Below are 27,199 nucleotides of genomic sequence, written 5' to 3'. Positions count from 1 at the left end.
TGTGGGATTTCAGAAGGGGCCAATTCCGTGGGTAGCAGATCCCTTCATAGGAGTTCAAGGCCTGGGAGGGGGTCCGTGCTTGGCACTGGTGCCATCTCCTTCATTGGGCGCTTTGCATGACCTGTGTGCCGCGACGCTCATGAGATGTGAGAGAAGTGGCTGCAACACTGTTTGCATAATGAATTTTGATCATTAATTTTTGAAAGTTTTTTCAAAGACAGCATTTATTATTTTTATAGTTCAATCAATCAATCAATCAATCAATCAATTATGCATACACTATTCAGCCTGCGTGTACACCTGCAGGCCAGAAGAGGGCACCAGATCTCATTATAGATGGCTGTGAGCCACCATGGTTGCTGGGAATTGAACTCAGGACCTCTGGAAGAACAGAAAGTGCTCTTAACCTCTGAGCCATCTCTCCAGCCCTTTTGAAAGGTTTTAAGACTAAGTCATCGGAGAAGACTTCAGTTTTGAAATTACACACTGTATTTTGCAACAGTCTTCTTAAGAAATAGACAGTGCCTACCTGCCAGGCAGTGCGGCACATACCTAATCCTGGCACTCAGGAGGCAGAGGCAGGTAGATCTCCGTGTTGAGGCCAGGCTGGTCTACAGAGTGAGTTCCAGGGCAGCCAGGGCTATGCAGAGAAACCCTGTTTTGAAAACCAAAAACCAAACAAACAAAACAGCATCTACCAGGAATACCAAGTTATTTTAAATGTGTCCCACTCACTGTCCTGTCTCACTTCTGTTGTTTGTCCCCGTGCCAGGTGTAGTTTTAAATAGACATCCATGAAGAGCTGAGTGGCCTCTGGCTAACTTTTACCCCAGTGCCACTCGGCTTTCATTTAAGCACCTCCTTAGACCTTATGTACCGTTGGAAGGAACCCTCTGCATGTGACACAATAGCCAGGTCACATCTGGCTAGACTTGAGACTTGATGTCCATGCAAGAAAATGCAAGAGCAACATGAGTGTGAGTCAGCCAAGCTGCTGGGGCCGGTTGCCACCTTCCTGACTTCAGATGCCACCAAACCTCCACACATGTTCACCACGTGAGCAGGCGACAGCACACTGAAGACTCTAGCCCCGCCGCCAAAGAGAATCCGCACAGACCACTGCACTGAGGTGCAAGCGTTTGCATTTCCAGAACTGTGACAGATCTTCGCTTTGAGAAAGCTACCAAAGCTGAATGATCACGGCCTAGATTCTGCAAGCAGCTGGCTCCTGGCACAGGTGACCACTGTGTGAGAGTTCCCTGTGCTCCCCAAAAACCCGAATGCAATGTCTCCAGTTCATAACACCAGCAGCACACAACGCAAAGCAACACCAGAGACCCGCTAGTGTTGGCTCCGCCTGCTTCAGTCTCGTCCCTGGCAAGTGTTTTGTGTAAGCAAAAGCAATAGAACTATGATACCACTGGCTCCCTGGGGAATATCAGTAGTTCCAAGGAGCTATATAGAAACATTTTCATCTCCTTCTAAGCAAAGACGAGATCAGCCAGCAGATTTCTTTTGCTTTACCTTTTTAATCGATGTACCATTAAGAACCAAGAGATATCAAATAGCTGCTACGGAGTTAGTCCTGGGAGAGAGAAAGGTTGTTATTCTAGGAGGGCTGATATCTGCCTGAGACAGGCTTGTTTGTTATTCCATTGGTGATGGTGGTGGTGGTGGTGGTGGTGGTGGTGGTGGTGGTGGTGGTCGTGGTATGATGTGTGTGTGAGAGAGAGAGGGAGAGAAAGAAAGAGACGGACAGATAGGCAGAGGAAGATGGACTCTTTGCTATTGTGGCAAACACTAATCTTCCCTGGTAGGCATGGCCTTTGCCCTTTGCCCGTGCTTCTGTGGAGGAATCTCAAAGGATCCAGTTCCCCAGAGCACTGTAGACTAATGCGGCACATGCTTGAGGAGCAGATCCTGATGAAAAGCTGGGCTTTGGTGGTGGCGGTTAATGACATGGAGATAAAAACCTCCTGTCTATGGCCTATGACACCCACGGTGGCCTCGGAAGGACAGCGGTAGTCATGTTCATATGGAGACAGGACCCAGGAGAAAGTGGAGGACCTGTAACCGTCCTCATGAATCTCCAAATGTAGATGTCAAAGGAGGCCAGACCAGGTGCAGCTCGCCAGAAGAGGAAGGCACTCAGATGGCGGGGTACCTCTCTGCCAGGAAATGCCTGGCTGTCCCTGCATCAGATCTAGGATGTCCAGCCCAGCTGTGCAGACTTCCCTTGTCCAGAATCCCTTTGGGGTCCCTTAGACAGGAAGGGATTGTGAGGCTGCTCACAGCCCCATGAGGGACTCCTTCCTTCCAGGGCTTGTACCATGCTTCTCTGCCCAGCCAGTGTGTGTGCGCAGGAGCAAGAGAGGGCAGACGATCTAAGAGAGATGTAAGCAGAGTGCTATGGATGGAGAAGGAACAGTTCGGGGACTCCGTGCCCAGCCTTTCAGCTGGAGTAGCTGACAAAACTACTTTTCTCTTACTGAACGTTTCAGTTTGCACACACGCCCCCTCCCTCGGGCCCCCCCATGTTTCCACTGGGTGGTGCCGCAGGAATTCCTACCTTTTGCCTCGGGAGCTTCCCCCTTCCCAGAAAGACGCCCCTGCAGCATAATAGGAGGAAGTCCTGATTTAGAAAGGTTTTACAGTTGCAACACAATGGGAGAGCTGGAGGATGCTCCGGCCGGAAGAAGCTCGGTTTCGGGATGTGGAAAAACCACCATCACTTTGTGCCTTGCAGAGGTGTTCTCAGCTCATGGGGCTTGTATTTTTACTTCTGCCAGCTACCCCTTCAGCACAGGGAAGCTTTCAAGTTTATCTGAAAGTTTCCAGTTTTCCATCTCCCAGAAGTGGTGTGGCAGATTGCCTTTAGTTTGATTCTGTGCGTGTGTGCGTGTGTGTGTGTGTGTGTGTGTGTGTGTGTGTGTGAGAGAGAGAGAGAGAGAGAGAGAGAGAGAGAGAGAGAGAGAGAGAGAGAGAGAGAGAAACCGTCTTTGGGTGTCTAAGGGAATAAACCCTTCCTAACCGTGTAAGTCAAGCACAGATGTCAGAACACCTCTTTGTTAAGGGGTCTTTGAGGCTACATCTGTTAGTCTCCTCTTACTGGAAAGACTGTACATTGCTACTTTGTTTCTATTTGTGGGGGATTTAACCCATGGTGCTAGGAGTTAATTATTTAATCAAGTGTGCTAGGAGTGCTCTAACATTTACTCACTGCTCAACCTGGATTATATACTTTTTACTTGCAAAATACATTCTATCGTAAAAACAAATAAACAAACAAACATTTCACGTTGCCTCTGCCTTCTTTAGGTGTCTGAAGGAGAGTTATCAGCACCCCTGTCTCAGATCATATAACTCAAAGGTAGGATAGGCACAAGGGCTTTTACATCTTGACTCTCATTGTGAACACACGAGACTGAATTTATTAATATTATAAGCTAGAAATCTGGGGGAAAGTGCCTTTCCAGCTAAGACCTGTGAAATACACAGATACAGAGTGTTGTTAGAGCCTAATGTGGTGGCAACACACCTTTAATCCCAGCATTCGGGGAGGCAGAGGCAGGCAGATCTCCTTGAGTTCAAGGCCAGCCTGGTCTACAAAGCAAGTCCAGGACAGCCAAGGCTACACAGAGAAACCCTGTCTCAAAAAACAAAAACAAACAAACAAACAAACAAAAAAACAAAAAAAAACCCACAGAAAAAGAAAAAAAAGAGAAGAAAAAATCACATTGGATGAACCTGGCATATCTTTCTCCCTGTCTCTGCCTCTCTGTCCCTCCCCTATCTATCTATCTGTCTATCTATCTATCTATCTATCTATCTATCTATCTATCTATCTGCCTGTGTGTTTATTTTTGTATCTGTTCACTGAGGAAATTGGCCAAAAGAAATGGTGACAGAATGGCTCAGATTTTTTTTTTATTTTTGTTTTCATTTTCATTTCTTTGAGACAGGATCTCTTGTGTAGCATGGGCTGTCCCAGAGCTCACTCTGTAGACCAGGCTGAACCTCACAGAGATCCACCTGCCTCTGCTTCCATGTCACAGAACCTCACCGTGCCCGGCTGAGACTCTCATAGACAGAACCCAGCTGGAGTACTTGGAGTCACAGAGTGGTGAGATTGGAAACGAAGGACACTTCATGACTTCGTTCTGCTGAGAACACCACTTTGTCTTTTGACTAACTACCGCCTTGGCAGCAGAGAGGTGTAGGAAACAAGCCTTTAGTCCTACGATTCTCAACCTTCCTAATTCTGCAACCCTTAATACAGTTCCTCATGTTGTGGTGACCCCCAACGATGAAACCATTTTTGCTGCTACTTCCTAACTATTTTTGCTACTGTTATGAATCACAACATAAATATTTGTGTTTTCCGTGGTCTTGGGGGACCTCGGCGAAAGCGACCCACATGCTGAGAATTGCCACTCTAGAGTGACAATGTGCCTTGTGATTAGGGACCTGGACTTGGGAGAAGCTACTCCTGGGTCTTTCTACCATGTCGTGACTTCATGGGGAGAGGGGCTGACTGAGAGTGTAAACTTGAGACTCGTGCTCAGTTCACTAACCGTAATGCTTTTTGCATAAGTGACCATTAAATCCCAGCCTCACCGTGGGCCTGGCTGTAGTGGGGTGTATATTTACAGCTTCCTCTCCTGTTTTGCATCAAAGCCTGGCAAGTTGAAATCCAGCAGGCAGCTTGTAAATCTATCTATCCAGAATGACTTCTGTTGTGTGTGGTGTTACGAAGTCGTCCTGACTTTCCACTGGAGACTCGGCTGAACCCGTGGGATTAGTTGCTTGGGAGAAGCCAGAATCTCACAGGAGAGCTCTCGGCCGGGGGCACATGGGTGCTCTTTCAGAGAGTGGCTTGGCCGTCCTCTTGGCGTCCTGTGGAGGATTAATATAGAGCTGGCGCATAAACGGAATGAAACCAGAGCTGCAGTTACAAAGTGGGGCAGATGTGGGAGGCCAGGCTTCCTGTGGCCCATTTTCCAGTTTCCTGCCTGCAACCTGTAGAAGAAGAGGAAACGGAGTGTTTGCAGGCATGAGAACTCTCCGATGGGGGCTGTGCCTCCAAGCCAGAAATAAGGCTCATGCGAAGAGCCTGGACAATGAAAACAATCGCATAGAAAGCAAACGTTCAGGTTTTCATCCAAAAGCGTCTGGAAAGGAACAGCCCTTCTGTTTAAAAGAAAAACATGGCCTAGGTCCCTGGGGTGGGGTTGGGGGTGGGGCGGCTGTACCGACCACTCAGGAACCTCTGTGTTTTACAGCCCTACTTGTCTTTCAGGACACGGGCTGCTTTGTTAGTGCAGTTGGTTACCTGGCATGATTTTTTCCCCCAAGTGCTATGGTTTCTCACTCTGTCTCCTGGCCTTATTGATAGACAGATGTGGACAGCCCAAGTGCCTGCAGCCTCCGTTGGGAAACCTAGTTGGTTTCTTTCTTTGATCTTTGATCTGAGCTGCCCCCATGACATTGTGGTCTGATGTTTTCAAAAGGGAGAGTAAGTGGAGGTCTGTGTGTTGAAAGTACCTTGCACGCGCTGTTTGTGTGGACGGCGACCTGGAGAGCGGTAGGAATGGTGACGCAGAGCTGGGTGAGCAGAAGACACTGGAGCTGTTTAACACCACATTGCTCCCAAGAGGGCGATTGCTAAACAGCTAAGATCTTTCCCTTTTATTAAGCATCTGTGAAGCCAAAATACTTCAATCCTCCTAGAAAGAAATTAAGATACAAAAAATTGGGCTCATTACACACCTGTTCAGTGAGAGTCTGTTTCTCGGCATTGGCTGTGCTGGATTTGTTGGGGAGATGCTAACGAAATGCCAGCTGAGAATACTTAGCCTGTTTGTGGAAGCCTTGCTTCCTACGAGGCAGAGATGACGGCAGCATACAAGCTTTGCCACAGTCTGACAGCACACGGGATACCATCCTGAGCATTCCCTGGGCTAGCCCAGTTAGACTTGATTTGCATCTCTGAGGGTCGTAGAAGGTGTGTGCTTCCTCCAGACAGCCTGCCTCTTCTCCAGGCCCCAAAGGAACAAATTGTACTGTAAGAGTCTTTGGGGTGTTGTCGTATTAGAGATCAAACAGGACCTGTGTGAGGCCGTCTAGAGAGATCTGAAAAGGTTTGGTAAGATAGGGCTGGGTTGTGCCCTGATGGGGTGGGATGGAAAGTGGATGAATTTTCGGATGCTGGAGGAGGTGGAATGGCCCAATGACACGGTCCCAATGGAGGCAATGTGGCTATCCATTTAGTTTTCCCAAGAAAACACCTTTGTGTGTGAGCCACCAGCAAGCCAAACTGAGTTGCTTCTAATTTAGCTACAGATAACGTAGTTCCAGGAGAGTCGGGCAGTTCGTGTACGAAGCGAGTTGCAATTCTGTTATGACAGTGGCTGTCAGTAATTCCTCCTGAAAATTTTCTCCTCAGAGGGAAGAATGATTGTTAAAACACGGCAGACGGTCTTGTGTAGTCTAGAGGGTAAATGCTAGGGGAGCAATGCCCTCTTCTCCTGTTCCCTCCTTCCTTTTAAAACCACGAATAATCTATAGGTTATTTACAGAACAAATGAAAACCCAGACATTGACTCTTCCTTGGGAAGAAGTCTGGGGGAACATGGACCCTTCGACTTCATCCATTTGTTTTTCACTAGTGACAGACAGTCTGTCATTTGTAACAGACAGAAAATAAAATGTTTCTTGAAAATAAATTGTAATAATCTTAGGCTCATCTCAGAAAAAGAAAAAAAAATACCCACCATTGGTTCTCAACCTGTGGGTCAGGACCCTGGTGGGGAGGTTAAATGACCCTTACACAGGGGTCTCCTAAGACCATCAGAAGACATTTACATTACAATGCACAACAGTAGCAAAATTACAGTTACAAAGTAGCAACAAAATAATTTTATGACCAGGTCACCACAACATGAAGAACTGTATTAAAAGGTGGCAGGAAGGAAGGCTGAGAACCACTGCTAAGACAAAGACTTTAGAATTCTGTAGGTGTTGTGTGCCGGTGTGTTTATCAACTTACCCTTTCATGCCACCTTAAAGTTACTTGTCATGAGTTCTGGCCAGAAAACAGGATGTTTTCCTGTCCCTTGATTTCAGTGGGTTTGTGGATAGCAGTGATGCCACGGAACCCTTTCCTCACTGGACAAGAAGCTGCCCCCCTTGGAGAAATGTCAGCAAGAGCTCAGGTTCTTTCTCATTTCTGAATCCACACATTTTAACAACAACAACAACAACAAAACAAAAAACAAACAAACAAAAAAACAGCGAGCTTACTGAGCAACTCTGTGTGTCCCGCACACAGGAGTGCCCGTTCTTTTCTTCAGCTCCTGTTTTTGTATTTTCTTGGCTCATTTCTTTAGTTTCCATGTGTAAGCAGGTGTGGTGGCGCACACCTTTAATCCCAGCACTCAGGAGGCAGAGGCAGGTGGATCTCTGTGAGTTCCAGGTCAGCCTGATCTATATAGGGAATTCCAGGACAGCCGGGGCTGCTTAGCAAGACCCTGTTCTACTCAGCAAAAAATAAAGAAGAGAAAAATCGAAGAGCATCTATTTACCCGCTCAGCTGCTGCCTCTGTACAATTGCAGAAACAAAGCTGACAACGTGCAAAGAGAAGCGTCAGATGTCAGTCAGTAGGGGAAAAAATAAAATGAAAGAACAAGCGAGTGACCTTTTGGATTTCTAAGAATGGCAGCTCAAACCTCTGGTGAGGAGTCTGCAGCCAGCTCACAGGAGAGCATCTGGCGCCACCTTGTGGCAGAGGGGAGGTGGAGCGCCCTCTGACCAGAGGCCCTACATTTCCGAGGAGGAGGCGGGGGCGGGGGATGGGACCTGGAAGCCCAAAGGCCATCTCTCAGGTAAGCAGTCTCCCCTTGGTGTATGTGGGTTGAAAGCGAGAGTGGCCGGTTTGTTCAATCTTTCACCTAGATTTTTTGTTTTGTTTTGTTTTGTTTTTTGCTTTTTGCTTTTTGTTTTTTTTTTTTAAGCAACAGAGAATAATTAACAGTAGAAACCATTTCGCGTTTACATTTTTAAGAGCTGAGTGTTGGAAACACAGAGGCAGAAAACATTCACTTGGAGTATACAAAGACGCCCCTCTCCGACAGTGCCAACTCTTGTCCCGTGCCCCCAACCACCTCTTTGCTCTGTTGGGCGCCTCCTACCCCCAACTCCACTGCTCTCATCCGTCTGACTCCTGGCCGTCTCCAGGAACCCAAGCTCCACGGGAGCCGAAGCTTTCCCGGGGCAGCGTCAACAGCAGGGGGCGCTCTCCGCTGAACTGCCAACTGGGAGGCCTCAGGAGTTAGCTCATGTCAGAGGGGAAGGATGGATGCTGGTGGTGTCCGCAAGGATAGGAGACCATAGCCGTAACAATGTATAGATTTACATTCCCAGTCTCCTTGTACGCCAACGGGCACCGTGTAGCTGAATGCTCATCCGGGTTTCAGTGATTGTGTGGACGCCACTGTCTTTACGACAGAAACCAAAGTACCTGCAGTATCTGAACAGGCCCTCGAGCTGGGTGGAGGCCATCTGATGTCGCAGCTTGGTCGGTGAAAGCTTTCATTACGGCAGCTAGTGTTTAAGTAGTCCTTGCTACGGACCACAGAGAGTCTATTAGCGACTCTGTAATATTTAACAATAATCCCGCGAGGCAGGTATTTTTCTTTGTCACCATCAGTTCCACCACCATCATCCCCACATGTGCAGAAAGGGGATGTGACGCCCCCAAAGTCCTACAGGCAGGTAGGGCAGATGCTCATAGTTGGACCCAAAGATGCCCCTGAATCTCGTTACCTACCGGGTAGCCTTCCCAGTGTGCAAGAGCAACCCTTCACCCGCGTCTTCAAGCCGTATGAAAGAACCCCGCTCCGGTAAAGCTGTGCAGCCTCATGGTTCCAGGGAAGACACTCTGACCTGCCACATTCTGGTTTTGATGGAAGCTGATTTACAGTTTTGTTCATTGTAAAGAGCTGGCTATGGAATAATTCCTGTGCATAGACACTCAGCTCTGTCCTAAAGTGCCTCATTGCCTCCACCCCCATTTTTATCTCCATTTGCTTATTCATCTTGGTCTGTAAATGCTCCATTAGTCAGATTGTTGGTGCCATTATAACATCTACCTAGTTTCCCTTGCCGATTAGTGAGTAAAAGAATGTCTTTGGCCTGTGTTTATTGTGTATCTGTCTGGCAACTGTGATTTTTATCCTTGTTTGAAACTCCCATTTTTCTAACAAAGAAGTTTCTTCATTTTCACCATCTCAGCGAGACCTTCTGTGACCCCTACACCCCTACCCCCAGCCCGCACGCGTATCCTCCCCATGTCCCCTCATCCAACTTCAGTGATTTTCCAGAGCCCCTGCCTTCCGACAGACTGTATTTCACTTCATCGTGCGTTTTGTTGTTCACAGCCTGTCTCTTCCACTGGCAATGTGTGCTCAATAAGGACGTAGTCCTTTTGTTTACTGGTGTGTTCCAAATAAGCAGACAGCATCTTGGCATGATAGATACTTAAAAAAGAGAGAGAGATAAAGAAAGGAGAAGAAAGCAAAGGCAGGAAGCAAGAGCTAGAGAATGTCAAGTGATGTTTTCGGTCGGGCGTAGTATATATAAATCTTATTTAAAACAACCTACATTGATTTTACTCAGTATCATAGCTTGCAATTTATTTATTTTTTACAATATTTATTCTCTGTGTGTGCATATGTGTGTATGTGTGTATGTGTGTATCTGGGAATGCATGTCACAGCGTGCATGTGGGGTCAGAGGGCAATTTGTTTGAGTCAGTTCTCTCCGCTCACTGTGGGGATCTTGGGGATAGAAATTGGGGTGTCAGGCCGTTGGGTGTTGTGCTGGCCCTGTCTTGTTTTGTTTTGCTTTGCTTAGTGAGTTGTGGACAGGTTTTGGCAAACATCATCTGCCACGTGCGAAGCTGACGTTGATTTGAATAGGCTGGGAGAGGATTGGCTTTTGCTTCTGAATTTCATATCATCCTTCAGGAGCTGCCTGTCCCGAGCCTGTTCTACCCAGCTTTGCCTTTTACACGTAAGGGAGACAACAGTAGAAGGTGAAATGAAAAAGGGTGGGTTGTCAACATCGCCAGTGTACCGGTCTGCTTCCTGGCTCTTTAAAGGAGGGGTTTCCAATCTGAGAAACCATTTTATTTTGTTATTTTGTTAATCATTTAATTGGCATGGTAACTGTATGTATTTATGAGGGGTGGCATGGTGTTTTGACACTTGTGTACTGTGTAACAATCAAACGAGCATCAGTACACAAACGTTCACCGCCCTCCCCTCCCCCAGAGGCCAGGGACACTAGGTAGATGTTATAATGGCATCAAAAATCTGAATAATGGAAACATGCAGTACGTTAGTTAGCCTAGCTGCTCTGCTGTGCTGCAGAGCAGGGATTTAGTCATCCTGTCTGTTGTGACTGTTCCAACTGAGGGACCCCCGCCTCCCGCTGTTTTCCCTGGGGCTCTGATAACTATTCTTCTGTGCTCCGCTTCTTTGAGGCTGGCTTCCCCAGACTACAGTCTCAAGTAGTGGTGTGAAGTGTGCTGTACTGGGCTCTCTGAAGCTGGCTTATCTACCCAGCATGATTCCCTCCAGGTCCTTGATGAGGTTTTACCTTTTCAGTGACCAAATAGCATTCCATGATGCATGTAACCTGTCTAACCTGTCGCCTCATCTGTTGATTGACACCGGTGCCAGTATCAGACAAAGCGATCTGACTGTACTCCCCCCCTCCCCCCCCAAAGATCTAGCCTGGACCTTCCAAAGTGAAAGGAGGCCCTGGAGAGGGCTGGTGAGCTCAGGGGCTTCTGCACTCTCCCTGGCCAGGGTCAGCTCTGGCATTAGTGGAGACTGTCCCGAGAAGGAAGGGCTGTGCAGGCAGCAGCTGGGGGTGAGCTCATTTGGGGCAGCCCATCCTGTGAGAGCAGGGTGCCCCCTAATGCTGAATGACGTGGTGTAACAGGGAAGTGCACAGAGGGCTTCAGTGAGCTGGTAAGACGAGAGTTCTATCCCTGAGAACCGACTGCGTGAGGCTTCCGCAGACTTCCATTCATGTGCGCTTTTGCTACACTCTGTATAAGTGCCCCCAAAATACAATATTTTTTATAAAAAGGATGGTATTAAAACACGTGATAAAATTTCAGATATTCAACATAAGGTCTGGGCAGGGCAGGAGGAACATTTCCTAATTAGCCGACAAACAAACAACAATAAACGGTGTAGTGTGTTCTCCTTAATACATGGAAGTTTTAAAAAAGTGGCCTTGAGTGTAAAGTCATCATGACTAGAGGCTGGGAGGGTGGGGGTCCTGGACAGAGACCAGCGTACACATCCGAAGGAGCAAGTTCCGGCAAGTTCTGTTCTAGGGACCTCTACCTCACAACACTCTTGCTTATCTTCTGAAGATCTAGAGCACAGAAGTCTGAGGTTCCAAAAATAAAGAGAGGAAAGAACCTACCATCCTGACTTGATGGGTGCCCTTTGTACGCGCTGACATAGCCCGAACCAACAAAAACCAAAGTGGGAGAAAACATTTGAAAAGCCCAGACTACCCGGGAATGGATGTGGGAGCATTTGTCACATTTCTAGCATTGCTTTCAAGTGTTCTATTCATTGGAAGCTGGCAGCTCTGGGCGGCCAGCCAAATGCGTGTCAGCTGACGACACACTGTAACTTAAAGCAGGCTCCGCTGCCAGGACATTGTATCAAGGCAGTGTTACAATATGATACAGTCCCATAGATACAATGTGTCCATATAAACATTTGCTGAGACAATGTAGCCAACAGCCAGCCCAAGTCACAAGACTTTCCGGAACTCTTCCCTCATGAGTCCCACAGTAAGCTGAGTTAAATACCCACAGTTTTTACAGCATACCCCCAGGTACCTACATCAGACATTTTTTTCTTTCCGGACATTCCGGATGTGACAGGTATTGCACAGGGAGGTGGGGGACACGCACATGACATGATCCACGGCTGTGTGTGAAAACAACTGCAAGTTACAAAACTTGATGCTGTCCTCATTAAAATGAATAGTAGAAATGGAGTCAAAACAATATAGCTTGTGCCTTTGGGGGAGGGGACGAGAGTAGTGCCCTCTGCTGGTGGCCGGCCTGTGCCTGGTCTTGGTCCTGTGGCTCCATGCCATACCGCTTGATGGTGAGGGTTCAGAGCTGCCTCGTGCCTCTGGGACGCCTCCCTCCGGAAGAATGTCTTCTACCATGGTGTGACTGTGAGTGGTGTGTGGCTTGGGCTTCCCACACTAGTAGAACTTTGGGTGACTCGGTCATCAAAACTGGGACACTGCATAAGGCAAAGCAGAGGCCGGAGCGAGCTTGGAAGAGGAGCAAGCCTGTGCTGGATGGAAGGTTTTCCAGACCTGAAACCTGAGTACCTCCCGGAGCACAGTTGCTCCCAGCAAGTCTGGGTGATTCTCCCTTGCTCCAGCTTGCCGCCTCGCAAACTGAGCTCTGCCCTAAGGGCTGCTGGCTAGCTCTGAGGTCCCTATCTCTGGCCCTTGCCTTTTATGGGCCCATTTCCTCTATTCCAGCAATCTGGGAGCCCCTGCAGCTGGGTGCCCCATGGACTCCCTGGCCTCTTTCCTTTCCGCCCTTTCATGCCTCTTTGAGCTCCAGAGGGCATCCTAGTGGAGGGAGGAGCAGATACGTGTGATGCTGTAGCAGTCCGCTTTTGCAGCGGTGGTGCTGTGTAACAAACCATCCCCCGAATCCTTGGCTCACTGTGGCATTTATTTTACTTCTGCTTCTGTGGACTGAGTGTATGCCAGGCTTTGATAAAAATGCAGGTCAACCCTGTGTTTCTCACCACATCGACCCGGTATTTCATGGACTAGATCAAGACACACGGCTAAGCCCAACTCTGAGTGTGCTGAGGATGTAGGGCTCCACCACAGTGCAATGCTGCCTGGTCCCTTAAAGGACAAGGTAGGGAAGAACTGGGAATACTTTCCCTCATTTTCTTGGTGTCCAAATTCTGCCCACATCTTTCAACAGTAGCCCTCCATCCCGCACAGGCCCGCTCCTCCTCCACGCTCCAGCTACTGCTTGCCTTACTCGGCTGTGTAAAGGGCTCTGCTTCAAGGGGCTGCTCTGGAGGTCTGTACAGGGGGAGCTGGCGGGGGCTGAGGAGTCCACATGGTACCCCACGGGTTGTGCTCACAGACCCTCTTCCCTGTGCGAAGCTCAGGGAAGGGATTCTAGGAAACCCAAAGCCTCCAGGGCTCTGGCATGCCAATGGCATATAACACATAACCATCTCTGCTCTCCTCCTGTCTCTTTCATGGCAGGTAGAGGTTGAGGGGGGTGTTGGGTGTTCTCCCACCTGGCCTGGGAGCCAGAGAGAGAGAGAGAGGCCGAGGACTTCCCTCTCTGCAGAACTCCAAACTGACTGGCATCCCTCTGCCTCTCCAGGAAGGTTCCTCCGAGTGACCACTAAGTTTCAAAGATATTTCATAAACTCATTGCCAGAAGGTTTGGCTGGAGATGCCCAAGAATTTGAAACGTGTGTGGCTTATTTGCTCTCGTTAGAAGCTGGAGCCCATAAATGCTGCAGGGCCTGCCTGCAGCCTTACTGAGCCCAGCAGTCGCTGGTGTGGTTTGAAGTCAGCAGAGGCAGGGCTGACTTACAGATCCAGTGGCAACTGTGGTGAAGGGTGAGCTCCTTATGAATACCCCCTTTAAGGAGTTATAAATAAAATATCCAGTGGGTGTTTGTAGCACATTCTTAGTCTGGATTTTCTTTAACAGACACACCCATGTGGCACCCGTGTTACTCAGAGAAACAATAGGATTCTTTCTGCTGGCAGGGCCTGGGAGAAGAAACAGGAAGCGAATGCTTGTGAGGGGTGACTGGGGGCTTTCAGATGGTGGTTCCAGGGAGGATATGATTGCTGTCAGGATCCCAAGGCTGCTTCTGGTGGTGGTAAGACAGGACCCAGGTCCCCTGCCATGCCAGCCAAGTGCTCTCCCACTGAGCAATACTCCTGCCCTCTGGGACCTGCTGAAAAGGCAGAAAGATGGCAGCCCGTTTGAAGGTCTGCCCCAGTCTGCCTCTGTCTCTAGCTCCTAGGCCACCCAGAAGCTGCTCTGTGAAGAGCAGTGGAGAAGAGGGGCTGAGGCAGACTCTTCGTAGAAAGCTCCCCTCATGGTCATCGTTCTGTCTTCCAGGCATCTCTCTCCCTGTCCGTCATCGCTGTAACCCTGGGCAGTCGAAGGACCCCAGTGTCCCCTTGCCATATAGGGTGTTCCCTCACTGTGTCAGGCTTGTCTCCACCTCACGGCTTGGCTTTTGTGTGTCCAGAGGTAGAAACCCGGCCCTCTGCTTGAGATCTTGGCTGAGCTTCCCCGGCTCAGCATCAAAATCTCAACTCCATCTGCCCAGATCAAAACACCCGAGCTGTTCGCTCCCAGTTATGTGGTTGTTAATGAAATAAATGGGTAGGGCTGGCTCCGTGGGTCTCCTGCCGGCAAGCCTGAGAACCTGAGTTCAAACCCCAGGACCCAATGGAGAAAAAGAACGGACTGCTGCAGTTTGTCCTCTGACCTCCACACACATGCTATAGTATTCCTGGGTGTGCATGTGCGTGAAGACACATGCTCAATAAATAAGTGTAATAAAACATATGTACTCAAATTTCAAAACCTCCAGCAATCCCACTTTTACTGGGTCAGTGTGGATGAGCGGGAGTTCGAGAATCAGAGAGCAGCAAGCACGTTAGGAGCGAACAGCAGAGTTTATGCCAAGGGCAAAGGCACAAGCTAGCATCTTTTATGGGATTTCCTCTCCTGATAGGAAAACACTTCACGCCTTCGTACTTGATTGACACTGTGGGGCTGGGTTCCGTGACAAGTGCTTGGGAAATTCAAGTGCTCAGTTGGTGACAACTGATTCCTTAGCCAGTATCTACTGACTGGGCATCTGCCCCAGGCAAGCATTGCCCTGGGATCTGAGATCGTTGGCAGGGCAAAGGGCACCGAGTCTCCTCCTTGCAAAGCAAAACTGGCTATGTAGTGTGAAAGGACAGTTCAACCAAGGGATGCTATGGCTTACTGAGCCAAGGCCCCTGTACAGGGAAACTCACTTAGCACTGACAGGTGCTCATGGCCCCATTTCTGCAAGTGATAGCTAGAGAGTGACCGAAACACAATTGATGTGATGGGCGGGAGTAGATGACGCTAGCCAAGGAAGCGTCATCCTTGAACGTGGACCTCCACATAGTTCCCAGTGCGCGTGGCGTCTGCTGGTTTGTGGGTGGCGAATCTCAGGATCCCAGGGCACTGCTGTCGTGTTTCTGGATCAAAGCCACTTGCAAAAGTCCACCCTGAAAGCCTGTGTGTGGTTAGGCAGTCCATTGGGAGATGGGGTGGAAAGCCCTCTCCCTTGCGTCCTGTGGAGCAGCACCATGCGTAGCCCCAGGCCTGCAGGCCCAAGCTCTGACCTGCCTGCCTCCTGTCCCCCCCAGGTATGGAGAGTGCAATCACGCTGTGGCAGTTCCTTTTGCACTTGTTGCTGGACCAGAAACATGAGCACCTTATCTGCTGGACATCAAACGATGGCGAGTTCAAGCTCCTCAAGGCAGAAGAGGTGGCCAAGCTGTGGGGCCTCCGCAAGAACAAGACAAACATGAACTACGACAAGCTGAGCAGAGCGCTACGATACTATTACGACAAGGTAAAGCAAGCCTCGACAGCTTGGGGGCGGTGGGGGGGGACCCCCTCAGATGAGCTGTGCTTGGAGGCAGCTCGGTCAGCAAAGAGCTGGTCCTGCAGATCTTTCACAGGATCTGAATTCAGGACGTGGTATAGTGGAATGTGCTCGTTATTCCAGAGCCGGATAGGTGGAGATAGGTGGAGATAGGAGGAGATAGGAGGACCCCTGGGACTCACTGGCCAGCCAGCCTAGCCTAATTGCCAAGTCCCAGGCCATTTAGAGACCCTGTTTCAAAAAAAAAAGTTGGGGGGGGGCTGATGGTGGAAGCTTGGGAATGATGGCTGAGGTTGGCCTCTGGCTTCTTTGTGCACGTGCCTGCACATGGACAAGGGTGCCAACAACACCCAGAAAACACACGAAAATGGAGCACTTTAATACCTTTAATTTTGAGAAAAGGCACTGAGGATTTCCGTCCCTGTGGAACCCTTAGTGTGTTAGTGGGGCTCACAGCCTGGTCCCCAACCTTTTCATGCGTAATTTGCTGGCAGCAGTGGTAGGGGAGATGCCAGGTGGCTTTGTGGACAGAACAAGAATAAGGCCGTCTGAGCAGGGGTGGTGGTGCCCACCTTTGAACCCAGCACCCGGGAGGCAGAGGCAGGTGGATCTCTGAGTTTGCAGCCAGCCTGGTCTACAGAGCGAGTTCCGGGTCAGCCAGGGCTACATACACAGAGAAACCCTGTCTCAGAAAGCAAGCAAGCAAACAAACAAAGACTACAGTCTGGAAAGCCGGTCTGCTTTGTGGTGGGGAGTCCGGTCAGAAGGGTCTTCCCTGAAAAATGGCAGCTTGTGTGCGCAGTAGTTTAACCCTGTGTGCTGGGCACTGACCCCAGGGCCTGTGCATGCTCGGCCTGTGCTCCACCCCTGAGTGACACTCCCAGCCCCTGACGCATTGCTACTATTAAGGTTCTGATGCTTCAGCATCCCTGTTTGTGAACTGGGAAGCATAGCAATTCCCGGATCAGGGGCTCGGTGAGAATTCTCGGAGCTATCGCGTGCTAACTACTGAGATTTGTGCTCGGAGGGTGACATGTAAACTTGTTAGTAACTCTCGAATAGCAGAGCCAGCTTCATTTCTCTAGCATGGAGGTCAGAATCAGAGTGCTGTAATTTCAACAGACATAAACATGTGTGTGTGTGTGTATGTGTCACTTGAATTCATGTCTGTGCCCCACATGTGTATGTTACCCATTGAGGTCAGCAGAGGCATCGGATCCCCTAAGACTGAAGTTACAGACAGCTGTGAGCTGCCATGTGGATGCTGGGACTTGAATCAGGTCCTCTGGAAGAGCAGCCATTAACCATTAAGCCATCTCTCCAGCTCCTGGAGTGCTTTTTAAGGTGAATCACATAGTTGTCAAAGCCAGGATGATGGGCGTGAGTTTACTTCATTTCTCAAAAATTAGCTAGTATGCTTGGTAGGGCAAAAGTCCTTCTGTTTAGGATAAACGTATCAGATCCATAATTATTGGCCATTTCTGTTTGAACCCATGCTAGCTGACTATTTAGCTTCTGGGACATAAAGGCTTAGAATCCTAGTAACCGTAGTGAGCTTTGTTCTGGGTTCACTGTTCATAGGGAAAGGTGAATTTAAAAGTGATTTAAATATTAGTTTCATCTCTGTATTTAGTACCTTCTGTCTGTAAACCTCTTTGGAGCTGAAGGCAGAAGGATTACACATTTCAGGACGTGAAGACACCATTAATTATAAAGCGCCTTTCTATGCTCCTAATTGCATGTGATTATGTCATTGGAGCACTAAAGGTGCTTCCCATTAGTGTGGCAATTAATTAATCCTGACTTAACACGGAGTCCTACGAAGACGTAAAGGCACTTCTCAGCTAATTGCACTTCCGGAAGCCAAGCAGATGGCGTCTTGCTTTGCATTTTCCCCAGGTTCTATGTTCTGCCGTGGGAATTGGGGCCCTGCAGGAAAATAGTCTGCCTTGCCTGCTGGCAGAGAGCCCGAAGCTTGGCCTTTCCATTGTTTTAAATCAAGGTGTCAAAGGAAAGAGGGCTAGCCTGTGTGCCTGGGACTAGGGTCACCTCTCATGGCCTGGGCATTGCCCCTGAGGGTGGGTCCCGTCAGCATGAAGGGATCTGTGTCCTGTGTAAGTGGTGGACCAAGCCTTTGTTTAGACAGCACGTGAACTCAGCTCTCTAGAGAGAGCAGCTTCAGGCTGGAGGGACAGACAGTAAAGCAGGAGGTTCTGGTCTCACAGAACCCCTGGGTAGATGATGGCCATGATGGCTCATGCTCGCATTCCCAGGACTGGGAAGGCAGAGACATGCAGTCTCTTGGAGCTCACTGGCCAGCCAGCCTCGCCTACTAGGTGAGCTCCAGGCCAAAGAGGGACTCTGTCTCCAAGAGGGTGATAGGTCTTCCTAAGGTTGACACCTGAAGTCCTCTGACCTCCACGTACATGTGCAGACACACTTGCACACACACACACATGCACATAGAACACACATGTACACACTATATACTTACAGTATACTTACACACAAGCACACCTTTATATGCATACATGAACACACAAGTATAATTCATAAACATGTATACACGTACATACAAGTACAATATACATACTTACAAGCACACCTACATATGCACATATACACACAATTCACATACATGCATACACATACAAATATATACACAGAAACACACATGTATACAAGTATAATATACATGTATATATGCACACACAGTTACACACAAATATAATTCATATATACACAAACACACACTTGTTTGTTTGTTTGTTTGTTTGTTTGTTTTTGGTAAAATGCAGTCTCGTAGCTGCCAGTCTGTTAGAAGTATAGGGCTCTGTCCTGGGCACCTCGTATTGTCTCCTTTAAACTAGATGACACTCCCATGGGACAGGAGCTGCACCTCCTATACAAAGCAGAGCATGTGGCTTTGGTTGGGAGACCACTCAATCCGAGTGACAGGGACTGGGGACCCAGCTGCTCTGTGTTGTTCCTTAAGATACAAACCTTCACTTCCACTTCGGGACCTGTGAGTTCAGGTAGGCCTCTCCATATGATGTTCTCACCACAGGAGTTTTTATTACCAAGACTCTTAATACTGAAAAGTCCGAACAAATGTCACTCGTCAGCTTAAGCCCAAACTCCGGGGCCCAGGTGGCCACTGTGGCCAGCTTGCTGGGTTGCCCCCTTCCCTCTTTCTTTCTGAGGCAGATCACGGTCCAGTCATGTGACATTGAGGCAGCCTTGGAGCAGTGAGCTGGGTGCTTGTAGCCATGGAGGAACTTCTGCTGCCCTTCCTGGCTCAGTGTGTTGCTCAGGCTTGGCCACCGGAATGGTTTGCCCACACCTGTCCTTGTCCATTACACGTGTGCACATATGTATTCACAGGACAGCTGACTCTTCATCAGCAACACGCCCAAGAGATGGAAAGCTCTATTTTCTGTTGCTAGTACGAAACGCACGAGTCTGGGTAGTGTATCAAGAAAGGAGTTTTGGAAATTCAGAGGCACAGCAGTGGCTCTGGCAAGGGCTGCCTTGGCTGTGTCATAAATGGAGGATGGTGTCGTGGTGGGAGCATGCACGGGAAGGAGACTTAGGTGGGACTCACTTTTTTACAACCACCCACTCTCATAAGACACATTCCCACAAGGGCATCTGTCCACACCGTCAGTGACATGAGCCATGATTATATGACAGAGTCCTCAGCTCTAAAAGGTGCAGCATTTCCAGGCTGAGGACTTGGCTTCGAGGACACACTCCAGCCCTGGCCAACCACAGACTCTTAACACAGTTTAAAAAGAATCGAAGAGGAGGGAGAGGGGAGAAAGAAGGGAGGACGCTGAAAGGGAAGAAAGGAAGGATATGAAAGGAGGTTGAAGGAAGATCAGAAGAACCAAGAGGGAAAAGCAGGAAGAAACTGCCCTTGCGTCATTAAGATAATTTATTTTGCGTTTTCTGACCAATACTTCCACTCTGTGCCAGCAGTGCTCCGATGGGCTGCGGCCGGTAAGCTGGTTTACATCTAACAGCATTAGACTGGTGATCATGATTGGCATAAATGTCAGACCTCTCACTGGAAGGGCAGCTTGAGTCAGAGTCTTTATTGGCTATGAAGCCCTTGGGCCACGGAGGAATGGCTGATGCACCATCCTGCTCTGTGTCGGGCAGGGATGGGGGCGTGGTCCCAGACTCGGGCTGGTCCCCTCTGCTTCTCAGTCTCCTTGTGACTACCCCTCTCCCCACTCCTCCCTCACTCTCAGCCTGTGAGTGTCATAAATCTGTCTCACTCTACAGCTGTAGTCATTTTTTTTTTCTGTTGTCTCTTCTGCTCTTCTCTCGAATCCTTTCCCTGGCGGCTGAAAATGCACATCCTTTGGTTTGTCCTAATAGGGAAGTTTCTCTGCCACAGCAGACGAGCCTGAGAATAGCATTATTTTTATATGGTATATGTTGTATTTTTAGCTCGTTTCAGCATATTAAAAGTGGGCAGAGGAGAAATGTGGAAATGTGTGTAAAGCTATACAAGACACAGGGAAAATATTTCACGTGCTTATGACATCTGGCAGGGTGATGGGCTAAAACTAGTGTCCCTTCAAAGCATGCACCTCCCCCCCCAGCCCACAGAGCGGGCAGGCATGGTGCAGGCTTCACCTAGATGTCTGGGTTGGGATCCAGCTGTGGGTGAAGCAGTCCCTCCGGGCCTTAGCCTCCTTTTAAAATCTATTTATTTACATGTGAGTATGTTTTTATGTGTTAGGTTTTGCGTGCACACATATGTGGGTGCTTGTGGAAGCTAGAGGTCTGGACCTCTCAGTGAGCCCCAGGGATCCTCCTGACCCCACTTCCCAGCACGGAGGTTACAAACACACACCAGAGATCAGAGCTGAGGTCCTCTTGCTTGCATGGCAAGCACTTCACTGGCCAGGCCATCTCTCCAGCACCCCCACCCCATTTTTTTCTGTGGCACCGAGGATCGGGCCCAGGGCTCTCACGTGCTCGGCAAGTACACTCTCCTTTTTATGTACAACGAGAGTGACAGCAGACTTGATTCAGGGGGTTAGGTTCGTGGCACCCGTATCCCCTGACACCGTGCCCAGTACGAGATAGACAGGATGAAGCCTTGGACAGCACCAACAGGTGGGTAATCGTAGTTTACTGCCACTGGGTTTTAAATTTCTGGGTGAATGCCGAGAAGGAAAGATTTAATCATTTGTTTGTTTCTACGTAGTCAGACACATGTCCATGCCCTTCCTGTCCCCCTGAGTCAAATCCTGCTCACTTCCCTGCACACTCAGAGCATCTATCTCCCGGTGCCCTTGGAATCAGGATTTTGGATTCAGGACCGAGGAGGTTGGAGGCCAGCTCTTTCACTTCCACCGTCACAAAGCAGAGTCTCGGCAGCGCCTCCCCTCCCTGGATCACTCAGGGATCTGGAGTGGAGGGTGTGTGCACTGTTCTCAGCAGCATTAGCCTCTGGGGCGTACGTGCTCGGAAATGCGAGCCATTTTACCATTCATGTTGGAGAATCTTAAAGCATTAGGTAACAGAGGCAGGTTACCTGGATGACTTCCTCCCAGAACCCCGTGCTGCTTTATTATTTATTGAGATTGGGTTTAGCCATGTAGCTCATCAACAAGTAGAGTGCTGTGACAGGGATGACACTAGATTCAGCAGCATGTATGTCACTGTGTTCCGTCATCTGCCGGCATCCAGGCCAGCGTCAGAGGTGAGGGAGCCGAGCCCTGCTGTGGGAGACTCAGAGCTGCTGGGACTTCAACACTTCCCTGATCTCGGACACTAAGGCTGAGAGGAAAACTGCAAATTCTGGGGGGGGGGCACAGTTTACACACACACACACACACACACACACACATACACACACACACACACATTATGTTAGGGAAATCTGGGGGTGGGGGAGGGTCAAGATTTGCAGTGATGAGCTCCAGCCAAGAATCCCTGGGCCCACCAGAAGCTTTTGAAGAGGGTACTGGACAGAAAGGACCCCCCAGGCCAGGGAGCAGAGTGCTTTGCTTCCTGGGAGGGTGGTAGGAGAGTAGGGGAGGAAGGGGAGAACTGAGGGGTCCCGGGCCAGAAACTCTTAGGAACTGAGGCTCCACCGTGTCTGAGCCTTGAACCGTGGAAGGCAGAGGTGGCAGAAACCTGAGCCAGACCCTGAGTAGCACTCACCCTCTTGGGACAGCTTGCTTTCCCTGGTGTTACTTACTCCCTGGATGAGCTTCTCCATGCAGCTCTGAGGAGTTGAAGATTTTGGCTGCTTCCCCCCCAGTTAGTTTTAAACCAGCAGTCCCAGAGACATAGACCCAATGATGTAATTTATAAGGACGTCTATCAGAGATTTTTGTTAACAAGCTGACTTTTCCCTTTTTCAGGATGTTGGTCATGCTTGGTTTTAAATCTTTGATCCTAGAGCAGGGTGGGGGGAGGGGCTGGGAGTGGGCTGCTTTCGTTCACTTAAAAAATGAATTTATTTTATGTGTGTGGGTGTTTGACATGCACGTGTCTGTGCATCACATGTGTGCACACCTGGTCCCAGAAGAGGGCAGCAGGACCTTGGGACTGGAGTTACAGATGGTTTTGAGCTGTCGTGTAGATGCTGGGAATTGAACCCGGTCCCTCTGGGAAAGCAGCCAGTGCTCTTAACCACTGAGCCACCTCTCCATTAATGTACTCCTTAGTAACTCTTGGGTGTTTACAGCTTCATATTGATGAGATCCTGCTCTGTTTCCTCCGTTCTCACGCCCTCAAGTCCCTCGGCCATTTCTTTGAAAATGTTCCTCCATCCCCTTGCACGGTTCAGCAACTGTGGGGCTGGGGACAGACACACAGCTCACTCCCAGCTCCCAGACTGCGGAAGGTGACAGCGCTGACATGGTGCCAGGCCCTCCAGAAGAGGTGGGGCGAGGGAAGCTGAGAAGGAGGGCAGGCTTCTGGGGGTCAATTTGTTTGCTTACCAGGGGCTCCTGGGCTGGACCTGAGTCCAGCGGGTGCTAGGCCGGGAGAAGTTAGGAAGGAATACCAAGTGGGGAAGAGCATGTGGGAAGGTGGGAAGTGTGAGCATTTGACCTTTCCAAGTGCAGAGTGTTTATTTAGGGAATGAGGTTGGGATGAGGCTGGGAGAGGAGCATGGAACAGCTCCTGTTATACTTACTTGGTGCTTTCGCGTGAGAGCCAGTAAAGTGTGGAAAGCAAGAAGAGGAGCCGTGATTCAATTTGCATTTTAGAAATAAAAATCCATATCTCCTGTGCTTCTTGGCACTGGTGGCTTCACACTCAGCTCCCCCTGATCTGATCTTTTTGGCCAGTTACGGAGAATGCATTTTCCACACTGAGGGAGTTGGCCTTGTCGTGACATCAGAACCAGGGCCTGCAGCTCCCCTCTGAAGCAACCCAAGGGGCAGAGAAGGCAAGTGACACCGCCTGGCACTCCTGTAGGTGCAGCTGCTCATGGGGCGCTGACGACATCGACCTGGGTCGCCCCAGATGGAGACCCGGAAGCTTACCCAATCCCTTGTCCTTTTCTGTCCAACAGACCTTTTTGTCTCTGTTGTTGTTGGCAGCGAACGTTCATCCCAGGGGGAGACTGGAAACTCTGCCAGCTCTCTTCTCCTCCACAGATGAAAATGGTGATAGGATGAGGAGCCCTGTGGTCTCCACAGCAACGTCCCGGCTGATCCTCACGAGGCAGCAAGTGATCTTTACCTAATTGGAGGGAAATTAGGGGGAGCAGTGAAGACAGAGTCGCTGGCACCGAATCCCAGGAAGTCAGATGCATCACCTTCTTGGCTTAACTGGGTAATTCATCTTAAATGGGGTGTGCAGTCATGATGAGGGGACGTCAATATGAATGATACACATCTGAAGTCAGCTGCTCTCAAAAGCCTTGGCTCTGGCGGAATCCTTTAAGACCCCAAAATAAATTTTCGGACGATAAAATGATCTGTCTTCAAAGTGGAGAAAGAACAAGAGTCCAGCAAGTGCAAGTGTTCCTGTCCTCTAACTGTGGAGAGTGCCCATCTGGGCTGTTGTCTAGTGCTCTGTGTACAGCTGAGAATGCTTCTGCCTGGCCCTGGGCCTGCGTACAGAGCGCCTGAGCGTTGGGTGTCTTTTTGTACCGTGTCAGCTGCTCAGATCATTGGGGGATAACAGATGGCCCCTGGGCTCTTGTCCAGAGGCCAAGGGGGTAACCAGGACATCCCTGAGTTTGGCCCTGGCTGCTGCCTGGAGACCTGTTTGGTAGCTGCGTTCCCTCGTGGAGGGCTTCCAAGATGGCCACCTTGTCCCAGGAGATGGCAGTCAGCATAAGGTAGCAGTCGTGGGAGTGCAAGGGGTCAGATTCCACGGGTTACTGGGGGGGGTTGCTTCCTGTCTTCCACATGCTTCCCAGCCAGTGTCCCTGTGTCGCTCTGCATCCCCCCAAATAGGGCGGTTGCTAAGGAACAGGATGAGGCAGTCTTGAGAGCACAGTTAGCATGTTGATGGGGCTGGCTGCTGCTGTGTGGTACTCAGCTGCCGAGGCTCCCACAGCCTTGCCAAATTGCTGCATCAGACTCTTGCCCCAGCCCACACTGAGTCCCCCTTGGCAGGCACCAGCATTCCTACACCGGGATCTTAGCTGCAGGAAAATTTAGGGATTGTGTAGACAAACTGACAAAAACGCTAACATTCACCTCACACCTCCCACCACCCACCAGCCTCCAGCTGCTCCTCCGGGGCCTCTTCCCACTTTCCCCACAGGCTCAGCTCCTACCCCAGATGGTAACGCCAGGAGGGAAGCTCACGTGTGTAGGGCATGCTGTGTTCGGCTCTGTGCTAGGCATTGCACATTTGTTAACCATTGTCTGACTCTCTAGGCACCTTGTGGCCCATGATGGACCCATTCTAGAGACGGAGATACTGAGTCTGGTGTGGGGGTGGTTAAATAGCACAGCTAAGATGAAGCAGATACATTAGGTCAAGCACTCATCCTAGAAGTGTGGGCCTCGGCTCCATATCGGGATCAGTGAAGCTGTGGACCAGACAGGTGCAGATTGTTGGGGACCCAGGCTGGAGTCTTCCCTCCTTCATATGGCTGCTCCCTATTTCTGGTGCAGGCCAAGAGAAAGAAAGGTCCCAACGGACTACTCAAGATTGCTCTGAGCTCCATGTGCTGAGTGCTCTGAGCTGGCTGGGAATGGGAGGGGTTGGGTTGGTAGCCCCAGAGACGCACGCTTCCTAAAGGAAGCCAGGACGAGGGCTGGAGGAATGGCTCAGTGGCTGAGGCCACTTGCTGCTCTTCCAGAGGCCTCAGGATTGATTTTCAGCACCCAGATGGGCATCTGTAACTCTGGTCCCAGGGAATCTGATGCCCTCTCCTGTCTCCGGGGACATAACGCGCTCATGGTGTATATGCATACATGAAGGCAAAAAATACTTGTACATGTAAAATAAAACAGGAGACTACCAAGCCGGACACAGAGTGAACACCTTCACCCTGCATCCAGGAAGTAGAGGCAGGCACAGTTTGGAGCCAGTCTCATGTGCATAGTGAGTTCCAGGCCATCCAGGGCTGCATAGTGAGACCCTGTCTCAGAGAGAGAGACAGAGACACGGAGAGACAGAGACAAGACCTTCAGGCAAAATCCAGGTTGGAGCCCCCTCCTGCTTTTGTATCACCATAGCCACCCAGTGGCCGTGGGAAAAGCCCCAACTGTTTTTACAGTCTGGCCTCACTCTACTGGTTCTGAGCCTTTCTACCTGTCAGCCTCATTATTAGCCCCACCTACTGTGCCCGCCTGCCTCACGCCACCTGAAATTCAAGTCTGACTGTACCTCCTCAGCCTGTGTTTGCTGTCTGTCTTCCCTGGTCCATGCTCTCTCACCACTCCCATCCCTGCATCCACTTTACCGAACCCAACAGTCTGTTCTTAACATGAGCGTCATCTCCTCAGTGTCTCCTGTGGAAGCTTCCTATAACTGTAGAATGTGTGAGTGAGGGATGAGCAGGCATCCCTCCTGTAGCACGGAGAGAATCTGTCATTGTGAAATGTCAGCCCCAAAAAGGACGGAAGAAACCACCTTGCCCTGCCTGCTGCACCTCTCCCACGTGGGGGTCCGAAAAGGAAAGTGCTTTTATTCTTTTTTTTAATCCCTTTTTTGTTTGGCGATCATCTTCGTATTCTCTCTGTTGCTGTAATAAAGCACCATGACCAAAAGCAACTTGAGGAGGAAGGGGTTTGTTTCTGTCATGAAGAGAAGTCAGGAGAGGAACCTGGAGGCAGGAGCTGATGCTGAGGCCATGGAGGAGCTCTGCCCACTGGCTTGCTTCCCATGGCTTACTCAGCCTGCTTTCTTATCCCACTCAGGACTTCCTGCCCGAGGGTGGCCCCACCCACGGTGGGCTGGGCCCTCCCACATCAATCATCAATCAAGAAAATGCCCCACAGATTTTTCTACAGGCAATTTGATGGAGGCGCTTTCCCAATTGTTGTTCTTTTTCCCAGATGACGCTGGCATGTTTCAAACAGACAGAAACAAACCATGACAGGGCTGGAGGCTGAGCACACTGCTCTATGTCCAGTATGAAATGTCAAAAACCTGGCAAAGACAGGGTAGGAGTATACGTTTCCACCTGTGGCCCTAATGTCCCCATGCCTTCTACCATCATTGGAGCTGGCCACTCAAAATGGAGAGCCATTGCAGCCTGGGAAGGCTCATGCTGGCAGTGCAGTCTCATGGTTCAATTTATTGAGAACAAACACCTTTAGAGGTGTGTTTAAAGGAGCCAGAATGGAGTTAAAGCTGGACCCAGCAAGAAGTGGCTGAAAAGAGAGCTGCGGGGAGAGAGAAATACCCTCAGCATCCAGCTTGAGCCTGGCGTCCAGTCTGGCGTCCTGCCAGACCTGCAAGAAGGAAGGATTCCTCAGTGCAGAAATTAAAGACATCTTAACCAAACCACAGGAACACCTCCCGGCTGGGAGCTGGCGGAGCAGGCTAGCTCTGAACCAAACTTAAGGGGGTGGGCTCTCCACAGAGGTGGTGAGCTCTGCTGAGCAGAGGTGACCTTAAGAAATCCCCCAAGGCTTCTGTAACAGATCAACCTAGACTTGGTAGCTCAAAGCAACAGAACTTTGTTGTCCCCCTCTCCCCCGGGAAGGCAAAAGTCTGAAGTGAGGTGTCAGCAGGGGGGGGGAGGGGGGAGGGGAGGCCCTGTCTGGTTTCAAGGAAATTCCTCCCCGACCCTGACACACAACTCTTCCAGCCCTGGTGGCTCCCAGGAAGCAATCTTTGGCTCTCCATAGCTGTATCCTCCATTCTCTGCCTCTGTCTTCACATGGGCATCCTTCCTGAGTGTCCCTCTCTACCCTCTTCGCATAGGACACTAGTCATACAAACTTCCTGCTTACCCCGAATCTCGACACCCTTGGCCAGTTTC

At 49.8% G+C, this 27,199-nt stretch overlaps 1 protein-coding gene across 3 annotated transcripts in view; it reads left to right on the top strand.

Moving 5' to 3' along the window:
- Positions 1-27,199, top strand: part of Elk3 (ETS transcription factor ELK3) — a 62,572-nt gene that overhangs the window by 10,441 nt on the left and 24,932 nt on the right. For all 3 annotated transcript variants that reach the window (XM_021655471.2, XM_060377924.1, XM_060377923.1), the window contains exon 2: positions 15,527-15,735. In XM_021655471.2, the coding sequence (XP_021511146.1) occupies positions 15,529-15,735 (207 nt within the window). In that variant the 5' untranslated portion in view covers positions 15,527-15,528. The remainder of the gene's footprint in view (positions 1-15,526; positions 15,736-27,199) is intronic.

This window comes from Meriones unguiculatus, chromosome 2 (assembly GCF_030254825.1).
Source record: "Meriones unguiculatus strain TT.TT164.6M chromosome 2, Bangor_MerUng_6.1, whole genome shotgun sequence".
Lineage (NCBI taxonomy): Eukaryota > Metazoa > Chordata > Mammalia > Rodentia > Muridae > Meriones > Meriones unguiculatus.
The sequence above is the reverse complement of the archived record's forward strand: the minus strand, read 5'-3'. Positions and strand labels throughout refer to the sequence as shown.